Source organism: Papaver somniferum, chromosome 8 (assembly GCF_003573695.1).
Source record: "Papaver somniferum cultivar HN1 chromosome 8, ASM357369v1, whole genome shotgun sequence".
Taxonomy (NCBI): domain Eukaryota; kingdom Viridiplantae; phylum Streptophyta; class Magnoliopsida; order Ranunculales; family Papaveraceae; genus Papaver; species Papaver somniferum.
In genome coordinates this window covers 95,442,086-95,453,610 of record NC_039365.1, presented here as the reverse complement: position 1 = coordinate 95,453,610, position 11,525 = coordinate 95,442,086, and the positions used below count along the sequence as shown (strand labels likewise).

General features: G+C 37.1%; 1 protein-coding gene across 2 annotated transcripts; it reads right to left on the bottom strand.

The window, feature by feature from the left end:
* Nucleotides 1–637: 637 nt before the first annotated feature.
* On the bottom strand, nt 638–11,234 carry LOC113302144 (gamma-glutamyl hydrolase 2-like). Of its 2 annotated transcripts, XM_026550992.1 has the most exons (11): nt 10,508–11,234; nt 9,848–9,934; nt 8,329–8,418; nt 7,808–7,902; nt 5,929–5,989; nt 4,740–4,829; nt 4,577–4,639; nt 3,076–3,164; nt 1,991–2,083; nt 1,821–1,898; nt 638–1,201 (listed from the first exon to the last, which is right to left on the bottom strand). In XM_026550992.1, exons 1-10 carry the CDS (start codon nt 10,997–10,999, stop codon nt 1,859–1,861), a joined length of 1,200 nt encoding a protein of 399 aa, XP_026406777.1. In that variant the 5' UTR covers nt 11,000–11,234; the 3' UTR covers nt 638–1,201; nt 1,821–1,858. The 2 variants fall into 2 exon arrangements, with proteins under 2 accessions (XP_026406777.1, XP_026406776.1); XM_026550991.1 differs by lacking the exon at nt 638–1,201 and having other exon boundaries at nt 1,581–1,898; nt 10,508–11,233.
* Between the last annotated feature and the right edge of the window lie 291 nt (nt 11,235–11,525).

Here is an 11,525-nt window from a genome sequence, read left to right as displayed (position 1 = left end):
TAGGCCGGCTTGTTTAAGGGGCAAAATATGGTTCTTACTAGAGAGACTCGTGTTATCGCTAGGGGGAATCCAGAGTTTGCATTTTTCTAAGAGTTTTTTGTTTTTGTTTTGCCTTAACAAAACCGATTTTTTTCTTTATTTCCATTTGGGGGATTGTTGAGAAACATCCTACTATCCAAGTAGCCGTATTAAACAATCACAGATCCCCTTAAATGGCTTCATTTTGATTTACTGGAGCCTTCTACATCTCATTCTTGCCAATGTTGCCGTTGCCAACTAGTGTACAGTTCCTTAGATATGCCGTGATGATTATATTAAAATTTTCTCCTAAAATTACACAGAAATCGCCGGGGCTAGTCTCTAGAGTGACACTATAAAAAGATAGAAGCAGATATGTTCTTCCCCCTCAATTGTAAAAGAATCCAATTGGTGTGAATGCGCGCTTAATGCTGTTCCTTGTTAGCACAATCTTGAATAAGGAACACTAGTCTTGTGTGTGAACTATGATGGTAGGCACATGATTTTCTTTGCAGTTGGTGAGTATTTTGTCCGACCCACTTGGTTCTACCCTTCTTTTGCATGCGACAAATTTATTAGAGAATATAATGAGGTTACAGTTTGTCTCGAGTCTCAACTCTCAATTTGTCAACTTGACTGATGTTTACGAAGTATACAATTTCCTTACCGACGGACCCATTTCTCCCTAGTTTCAAGCAACTTTGAGAAATCCAAATTTTGAGTGGAATGAAAATGTTGACAAAATCACCTTTTAGGAGCTCATGAATGGGAAGTTCAGGAAATAGAATCTGTCGGTAAAACATTTTAATTTCAACGAGAAGTATTGCCTCCTAATATATGAACAAAGTTACTCATGTGTCAAGCAGACTTGAACACGTCAAGTTGCCACCACAGCATTCGCCATTCAGTTTTATAATCATGCCCCTCTTTCCGTATTCACCAGTTCAGTTTCGTGTCACACAGGCTTTCGCAGCAGATGGGCCACCGAACTCAGGTTACCGATTTTCTCTTCAGCGTGCATCAGAGAAACGTTTGCATATGATTAAAAGGAAAGGAATCCGTAACTTGGGACTTGGAGAAATAAAGCACTAACCCTGCTCATGAATCATTTAACTTTGGGATAGTGTAGGATCCATTGCATGCATCAAAAGCTCGTAATGTTGTCTCCAAAGACGACCAATAACTGCAATTACAGTTGCAATTGTTTAGTAAAAATAAATAGGAATTTTAATCCTCTTTTATTCATAGGAAACACTTTCAAGAATTTCAGTTACTTGACCATATCTCTGCACCACCGAAAGGGTCCTCGGAAAGACACTATGAGCTAGGTCAACTGATTAAGTGGGAATTGGTAAGATGTTAATACTTTTGATTATCCTAATGCCAAGCTTAAATAAAAGCACTTGTAATATTATTACTAGGTCCACAGTGAGAGACTTGATGAGATCCCACAGAAGATTTTAAGTGATTCCGTTTATATCCTTCATAAAGTGCAGGGTTTAATGGCAACGGGGATGGAAAATCTCAAGTCATCCAAAGACGAAATCCACATGTCATCAATGTGTATAAATAACCGACTGACTTATAAACGTTACTTTCATTATGCGATAGGATTCCCACCGGAGTCTGATCTAGGCAGTCTACTAATTGGAACTGTAAACCAGGTATACAAGCTTCAGATTATCAGTGCCAGCGGGAATCTCTAGTTCCAAACTTTATATTTCAAACAATTTGCTCAGTAGTCAGTCCCTTTACATTTCATTACCCATATATTTAACAAGAGATTCATGGTATGTACATACAGTCATTATTTCGTGAGAGGCAACCTAGAAATATTCAATTACAGTCGAGAGAATATGTAAACCTCGTCAAAGCCCCTCCTACATAAACCAAACGGAAAGGCAAAGCATGTTAGACGGTTACAGAGATCATCCAAGTACACCTAGACAATGGTAACACATCCAGGACTTACCCGGCCTTCCCACAATAAGTAGGATTGTAATTGTAAATAAGGCTGTCGAGGACTTTTCTGGCTGGTGGCCTGTTTAAGGACTTTCTTGCCTCACTGTTCAAGAAGAATGAGATGAGAGATATCAGTAAACTCCCATGATAACATATAGAAGCCGAAGCAAAATAGCTCAACAAAAAACATTTGTGTTCCTAAATTTCAGTCACTATTTGCATATGGGAAACCTCCTTTGAAGTATTTCTCCTCCAAATAAATCTTACTCAATTCTTTTTTACCAGAGAATTTGCTAGCCAATTATGCCATATGCAGATGACACCCAGTCGAGTGCTTCATGGCTTCAGATCTGAATGTAATCGCAATTGTAACCCTCAAATATGGAGATGCATTCGTCTAATGTGGTGATTTATATATATAAAATAAGAAGAATGGGAACTTATGACAAATACTGCAAGTTGGTTCAGATACCAGTACCCAAGGGAGAACATTTCCTGATACTCAGTGGGTTTGAACGAAATTGACTTGTGAAGATATGCTATCCCGCGCATAGGCTTTCTCAAAGAAGAAACCGAAGGATTAAATTTACAGAACAGACACAATTTAGTCATTCGAGAATTATGATCACTAAACAATACAATGTGACTACTTGCTTGGGCCATTCTTACAGCACATATTGAGGATTACTAACTCCCTTATAAGTCCTAATCCTAGTACCTGACATAAGCCACTGATATATTACATGCACTATGGAGACAGCTTGATCTATGGAGTTTGACCTCGGCTGCATGAAATGTAAGTCCTAACCTAATTAGACTTACGCAGACTCGACTGAGAATCACTGGCACACCCGTACTCAGACATGGCAGAGCTTGCGTTCTAGATTCAAACCTAAGACCAGTGCAACAGAATGTATCTTAAGGTCATTTTAATCTGTTATATATCAATGTAAGAAAGTCAGTAGTCATTTCCAGAAGAAAAAAAAACATAAAGAAAGTCGGAAATTTCCAGGTTTTTATTACGCAAATGAATAACTGCGAAAATCTTGTGACATTTTAAAGATCTATAGAAGGAAATGGAAGCAGCAATAATACCTGATAAAATAGTTAGCAACATGCTGAGTAACTTGAATCGCATCTTCGGAGTGGGGAATCGTTGAGTATCCCCATTCAAAAGCATTTTTCTACAATACATTTAGATCAGTGTTTGCAAGAATAAGATTGCATTTCCATCGTGAGCAACAACAGTATGAACAAATTAGACACGTTAGATAGATACATGCACAATATATGTGGCTTCTTGGAGCAGTAAACTACTATTCACAGAACCCAGAAATGAAGGTAACAAAAAACACCAAACTAGTGATACTTCATAAAAAGGAAACCAAACCAAGATGATGGACTATGTTGATTTCCAAGTTGAATGCCAATCTATGAGGGACAGAAATAAATAACAAACTACACAGCAGCATAAAGTGAGCTTCATATCATTTTATAGCAAGATCGAAAAGAATTGTAAGATAGATAACTCAGCCTTTTCCATGTTCCAGAAGCTCGGATGACCAATAGTTCTCTCACTGGTGACATACAATTGGTTACCTTTTCAGAAAAAGTTAAGCAAATGAAACAACCACCGAATAGGCCTAATATACCTCTCAGGATTATAGCACAATTAGGTAGTAAACTGAACACCCTAAGAGCATGTTTGGTTGGAGGGAATTGAATCTCTTACCCCAGAATACAAACTTATGGGAGTGGTAAGTTCCCTCCTCTGGAATATGAATCCTGGGGATGGATTCCCTTCCCACCATCCAAACATGCTCTAAGAGCTACCATAAAGGTATGCTAAATAAAGACAGCATGCACGAGAATAGTGGACTTCAAATTCCTAGATCAATGTCATTTATGGGTTCCCAGAACACAATTCCGTTCTCATGTTTGGTAGATAGAATAGAGGAGGGATGGAAATAGGATTCCTCCAAAAACCCATGGGGGTGGTATGTTCCCTCCTCTGGGAATATGAATCCTGGGGATGGATTCCCTTCCTGCCATCCAAACATGCTCTAAAAACTACCACAAAGGTATGCTAAATAAAAACAGCATGCACAAGAATAGTGGACTCCAAATTCCTAGATCAATGTCATTTATGAGTTTTCCAGATATCTGAGAACAACCAAGATAACCTCCAAACTCCAAAAACATAGAAGTAAACCAAGATTTAGAATTTGGAAACTCGGTATAGTCATATTTTCAGAACATGAAAAGGGCTGTGTGCTTATCCTCAAGTGAGAAGGTATTTATGCCTTTTTGTGAGCTCAAAAGTCGGGATAATGTAGACAAAATCACATCATGAAGCTAAAGAACAAAAAGAAAAAAATGAATCCGAGCCTGTACAGTCACCCTTACAATTTTGATGAATAATGATCTGAATATGACTAGGATTTATTATTCAAATTACAATTCTAACCGGAACCTACGCAATAGGAGTTGAAATTGGATTCACATCCATCAACAGAACATAAGTTGAATTAAGTATAAGTAGTTCCCATTTCAAGTTGCGATGAAACACATCTGCAGGAGTTAGAAAGAAGAATACCTCTGGGTGCCACTGGACGGCGGTGACCGGATAGTCGCGTGCTTGTACAGTTGAGACGTACTCCTGGTGAGAAAGTGCCAGTAAAATAAGGCCCTTTAGAAGTGTATTAGAAAATAGCAATCAAGCTTTCGGAATAACTAACAGAGCATTACATGCAAATTACCTGGTCGTCTTCATCTGTGCATGTAGTCACGACCCTAAAAAAACTGCACAATGCAGAATTCTCATGAAACCTCTCTGGCGATACACCATACTGTGACACAAAAATGAATTCAGTCCTATAACGATTCAATATGGACAGGAAGGACTTTATTGGGATTCAAAGGAAGAAAGCTTTAAATCTTTTGAAATTGTCAAGACTTCAAGAACCAAAATTCACTCATATGCTTTGTTTATTATTGTTAATTCGGTGCAATATTAACGAAAAAATAAAAATCACATCTGCCATGCTGACATTGATTTTGAGTCAGGAGTTTACAAAAAAATGAATTGATGCATTCATTACATGGCATGGAAGCAACAACCATATGAAACTTCAAACTCATGAAAAGAATAAAAGTAAAAAGCCCACACTAGGCATTGATATTGTGGAATCAGCATGTTGACTTGTTAGCGATGACTTCCCTGTGGACATTAAAGTTCATTTTTATCGGTGTAGCACTGTGGGTGGAGTAGTTCTAAAGCTAATTTATTCAACTTATTATCTAATTCTTTTGTCATAGATATAAGTCTACCACGCCAATGTTGCCTATTGGCCCTATTCTAGCAGGAGGAAATATCATTCTTAATGTTTTATAAAAATAAAACCGTCTAACTGTAAGTCTACTTGAAGGCTTCATGGATGCATCTTTTTCTTTTGGGACAATTCCTCCAAACTAATTATTGATGCAACACAGTTGTGAACTTGTTCACGCAAAAAGATATCGAAGATTCTCAAGAGTGATGAACAAAGGAAAAACTAAATCTACCAAGAAATGTAAACTGCTACAAGAGATTCTAAAGGTCTGTTATTATAGTGGAGCATGAGATTCTCGGCTATGTTCAATTATTCGAGCCATATTAGAAATAGGCTCAAAGAAAGGAGATGTTCACTGATGACTGGTCAGTTTGGGGGCAGCTCAATCAAACAAACTTCAGCAAGGATCAACAAACATGTCAGTGATAACTGAATAAACCCAAAGTTGGTAATGTTCTATTGCATAATGAAAAGAACGATTGTAACTTGTAAGTCTGCTTTCTGAAAAATCTACATTTTATCGTGTGTGATGGTTTTATAGTGTTTGGAGCTATCACATTACCAAACCGAGATGCATAAGACACACTACTTAAAAAAAAAAAAGAAAAAAAGAAACCTGATGGTTTTGCATGGCAAGACAGTCTGTAGTCAATTTTTGTAGCAACTCAGGAGGGAACCTGCAAAACCGGAAAAACAGGTTAATTTAACATATGAGCACGAAGGTAACATAAATTTCAACGAACTGGAAATTCCAAGATAACACTGGGGTCCAGGAGAAAAAGATTGTGTCCTGAACTGCACACTCAAAGATCAGGTTGATTTTCTATCTATCAAAAGGATTTGGGTTGTTTGTATCCTGAATAGGATGTTTCCAATTCAGTTACTTCACTGAAAAAGGTGCCATAATTTAGCAATTAGCAACCCAATACTGTGAGTGAAACAATGCTGGAGACCTTACTGTGAATGATGGTTTACTAAGGTAAACACAAGTTCATGCAGCAAGCAAGAAAAATATAAATGCCTAAACCCACCTCATATGGTCCTTGCTTACGGCATGTTAAACTTGAATAAAACAATAATACATGTTGGTGCCCTGGACCACTGTGAACTAATTTTTCAAAATAAAATTCATTTGCAGATCTTGAAACTTTCTGTGCAACAAGATATATAACATTGGCAGCTGAAATTGATTTACATTCGATAATGAAGGGATGATGCAGAAAAAGAGTAGTTAAATTTGAGAGCTTGTGGGTCGGCCGAATGAAACCCACTACATCTTACCTGGTCTCTATGGGGAAAAGTATTCCGGTGAATAAGTCAAAGCCAAGCATCGAGTTTAGTGAGTCTAACGTATCTTGGTGGTACCGGAAAGGAGAAGGTCTAAACATACTTTGTTTTGTACAATTCTTTGACATAAAATATGTGACGGTTCAAAGTGAAACTTTAGGATATGGTGAGATGAGGGCTCATTCATCTCACCCACCCCTGCAGAAAGGGTGCTATTGTTTCCATGGTTCAAAAATCTGTTGAGGTGTGTCAACCCCGACTCATTCCGAAAGCCTTTCCATGCCTTAAACCCAAAAATGTTTTCTAGAAGAGTCCCCCGAGGCATTTTTGTGGAGAAGACCAAAAAAATCTCACTGTATTTTATTTTTCAAGGATTAACAGTCAAGGGACAAACTTTAAATTATAGTTCTTCTATTACTGCCAAAATACAGATAACAAAGAAGGGAAGAAGATGTAAGACAAAGAACTAGGTAAAATTTCAACACTAGTTAAAATAAGTTTTACAACTCGAGGCGGATAAGGTGTATGTCTCTGAGGCACTACCTTGCCTCTTTGAACCGCATCACAACGCTAAACGCATATAAAAACCTTAATTGTTTCATTTCAAAAAACTCAAAGCAATGGTGAGAGCACAACATCAAATCCTGTTAACCGCATAAAAATTGTAGGCTACACCCGACAGCTACCTAGAAAACAAAATGTATGCCAATTGAACGGATGAAGTTTTTCTCTTAACTCTTAGCTAAATTAACAGTTCATGCAAGCAATCAGGGTCCACATAGCACAAATGTTTATGGAGAAAAAAGGTGAAACAAGGTCAAACTTGTCTGGGATAAAAGAAATCATTGAAAACCAAAAGAAATGAAAACCCAGGAGGGCCCAGGAAAGATCATTTAACATACTTCAATTTCACATTTTGCCAAATGAAATTGAGCTTACTTAAGTCCACTTCGACACATTGTTAGCACAACAAGAAAGTAATTCTTTACATACATTTTACACTTTTTAATTGTTATTTTTGATCAGGATAACGATAAAAGAATCCCTGACCAATCTATGCGATGCATCTGTATCATGGTCCACATAATGTCAACTTCGTCAGAAAATACAAAAGAAACCCTAACCTACAAAGTATTTGTGGACACTTCATGAGTAGTATATTAACAATCAAAATACTAGAAAATCAAAATAACGGGGAAAGCTTATACCTTTGAAAAACAGTGCCTTCAATATTGGTGGGTTTGATGAATTGAAGAGTAGATGCATGATCATGTGCGCTGAACTTTTCAAGAATGTCAGTATCCTGAAACCACAACATGTGACAGAGAACAATTATACCAAGAGCAGTAATGCTTTACGTAGCGAGATAAAATTCAGTTGGGCAGTGAAAGATGCAATCAAAGATTAAAACCCAAATCCGTTAGCATCGACACTTAAGGAAACAGCAACTCGATCTAACTAGAGAACATGCTAAGAGGAATAAGAGATTAATTTTGGAAGAAACGTGTCCTCAAGACACACCAGTGTATGCAATCACTTTGTCTCACTGTCTTAGACTAGACTACCAGACAGCAAAGAATGAAGGCTGAAGTGCAACTACATTTCATCAAACAAAACACGAAAATAACTTAATAATGAATGTATCTCACCTTGCTGATAAAAAATTCAGATAAATATAATAATATACCCAAGATGAAGTCAAATAAAGAACAAAAGGATAGCAGCTTACCTTGCTGATAACCATGCTTAACAGTTCAAAGCCCAAGCAGATTGCAAGTAAAGGAAAATGGTCACCAGCATCGTTTCTCTTCAGAACTCTCTACATAAATAAATCAAATAGATGTCACATAAGAGTTAATAAACAATAAAATGGATGACAGTGATATTAAAATCAGGATACACATAGCAAGCTAATAAGTAAGTGCACCACGAGAAAAGAGTACTGACAGAGATGTACAGGAACGCCAACTGACAGCAAACTAGGAAATACGTTTCTGCTATGATTTGTATTGCGATTGGAATCAAATGGCAATAGAGGGCAGTAACTATAAATATATATCTGTGCAAATGAAGCAAACTTTAAAGTGACCCAACAAGTTAAAAAGTGTCCTAAAAGAAGACGAAAGTATTTCAAGGTGGAAAAGAAAGCGAAGCTGAAAAGAGAAAAGGTGTGCAGACCTAACACGGGACTTAAGCAACTAGAAAAACCTAACACGCCAACAGTAATAATCAGAGACAACTTCCAATCTGACTCCCTAATATATTCCAGGCGGATAATCTGTCCCTCTGAGGCTTTTAACCAAGTAATGAGTCATATATTAGTCAACACAAGGATCAAGTTCCTTGACAATAAACTAAGGGCGAAAATACCATTAGGAGATTCACTCCACACCTTGATAGAACACGAACACCAAAATCCATCCATGAGACCAAAGAAGCGGAGCACAAAACTGTTGAACATATAACCTCTTGATCGCTTAATAGAAGCTTCCAATAAAATATAGAGCTTTCAAAGAGAATGACAAAATTCAGTATAATATTTCTTCATTCCTAAAGATTAAGATAATCCAGCTTCGCCATAAAGGCTTCACTTATGATGAGAAAGCAAAGGATGACCAAAATTGTTCTCAATATGCGGGGATATCACCAGACTAGCTTGTGAGGCACTTAACTATTGCATTCCTGATTTGAATTATTATCAGAGAGCTTCAATGTTCTGATGATCCAAAATGGATGTTTGTCGATAACCCATAGTTCTCACATCTTGGAGCCCCATAACTTCCCAGATAGTTTCCCAATTCAGGACCACGAGGTAGAACATGGTAATAGAACTGACAGATGAAGAACAGCCATTAAACGCATCAAACAGATACTGGTTCCAAGTAATTTCAAGGTAACCAAAAGTAACAACACACCTCAGGCTGCAATTTTTATTCAACCTGAGCAAAAGACATTTAGTTCCTGACCCTTTCTTATCAAGGCAGTTGATGTCCAGTTTATAGTTTGAACTGATTGGTGTTTCATATCAACACCGCATCGTGGTACCTAGATGCAGACATACAATTGATCTGAATTTTGACAATAACTTTAGACCATGATCTAACAAAATTACATCAAAGATGAAACGTTATAGAAATATAGTAACTAGCAATAAAAACATGAAACAAATTTCAACCATGCTTTATCCTTTGTCTGCAAATATCTACTGAAGATAGCAAGTTAGTGCAAAGGATAACACAACAATTTACCTTAAAAATTCCCTCAACAACCTCGCGGTACAAGCCAGTTTTAGCCCACCCCCCAGTAAAAAGCACTCCATTAACTAGGTTGAGCTTCTGTATACAACACGAGGTGCATCCAATCAGTACAACTTAAACACATATGAACATTCAAGGAAAACTTAACAGGTAGCTCTATCAAGAGTTTCAACTAACAAATACACAAAACAACCCTCAATATTTCAACATCGTACACTTGTGCTTTATATGAAATTAGTTCAACAAACATTCACGACCAAAGTTCGAATGAATCAACTTCTTTGAGGGTAGACCAGTTCAATTATATTATGCAATAACATGCAATAAACCCAACATGGGCTTGGAAAAAAAGATTGCACAAGTACAATACCTTTTTCCATTTCATTTCTACTGTTTGGGTAGCAGTTCTGAAATGAGAGGAAGCATCCATATACGCCAGACCGTAAGTTTAGCCATATTATAACAGATGTACAATTACACCAGAGCACTCATACATATTGATAATAAATATTTGCAAACATCAAAGGCATACAACTACAGAGAGGCCTTGCTATTGACTTACATAGAGAATATATCCAATGAACACAAGAAACTACCAAACAAAACGCCCTAACAAATGAAACAATATCATTTAACGAAAGAAAAACTTACTTCATAAAGAATCTCCTCTGGTTCATTATAAATAAGTGGAATCACACGAGCACCAGCAGATTCAATAAACTTAACATAAGAAGCAGCTATATAGGAAGCATTTTTATCATTATTTAACCTCCCAGAAGCACCATCACCAGGATGTGTTAATATCCCAATCACTGGTCTATAATACAAACTAGAATCAGGAGCAATACAACTTCCTCCGGATCGTACAACACTATTCTCATCATCTCCTGCAAATCGAATCGTTTGATGAGCTGCTTTTACTGAATTCAAACAATTCGTTAGTGAAATCAATAGAGATACCCATAAATAATTCATAACTACTTCCGTATAACGAGAATTCAACGCCGACGAAGAAGAAGATGACGAAGGAGAAGAAGATACTGCTACTAATGATAACGATGATGAATTCTGATGAGACGATTCTGTTTCGTTTCGATTCTCTGAGTAATCAGCTGATGAGTTACAGAGAAATCTAGCATGCATTTTTTAGGGTTGAGTTAGGGTTGGATAGAGAAATGAATTTGAGAAATGAAATTAGGGTTTTGTTATTATTTTGATACATTGATAAATGGGAAAAATGAAAAAGTCGCTCAACTTTAATTGTGAGAGAAGTTGAGACAAAATGAAGAATCTCTGACGGAAGTTTAGTGTTCGAGGGGAACTACTTTATTAATGGCGGAAAGAAGAAAGTTTCGTACTACTACTACAAAGAAAGAGGAGGAGAATACTAGTGGTGATGATTTGAACTCTGCTACGTACTAATCAGGAGTACCTACTCTTTATCATCTGAACCGTTAAAATTGAACTAATTTCTGTTTTTTAGAAATGGATGTGTTAGAGATTATGTACACGTGTCGACGAACGAGTTTTTACAAGTGTTGTTTTCAGTGTAGGGAAGAGACAAGAAGGCTGGCAAATATCGAAAATGATTGATACACTGTCAAAAATGAGCCGAGTGTGCACTGTGAGAGAGAGTGGTGGGTCCATTCATGCCCCACCCTGTCGCAAT

Bases quoted from the DNA above. Each gene is read 5' to 3' on its own strand.
- LOC113302144 (XM_026550992.1), bottom strand. From the start codon at position 10,999: ATGCATGCTAGATTTCTCTGTAACTCATCAGCTGATTACTCAGAGAAT. The intron at 7,903-8,328 runs GTAAGCTGCTAT...TTGTGGTTTCAG, and splicing joins TAAGCATGGTTATCAGCAAG to GATACTGACATTCTTGAAAA. The intron at 3,165-4,576 runs GTATTCTTCTTT...AATGTATTGTAG, and splicing joins CCGTCCAGTGGCACCCAGAG to AAAAATGCTTTTGAATGGGG.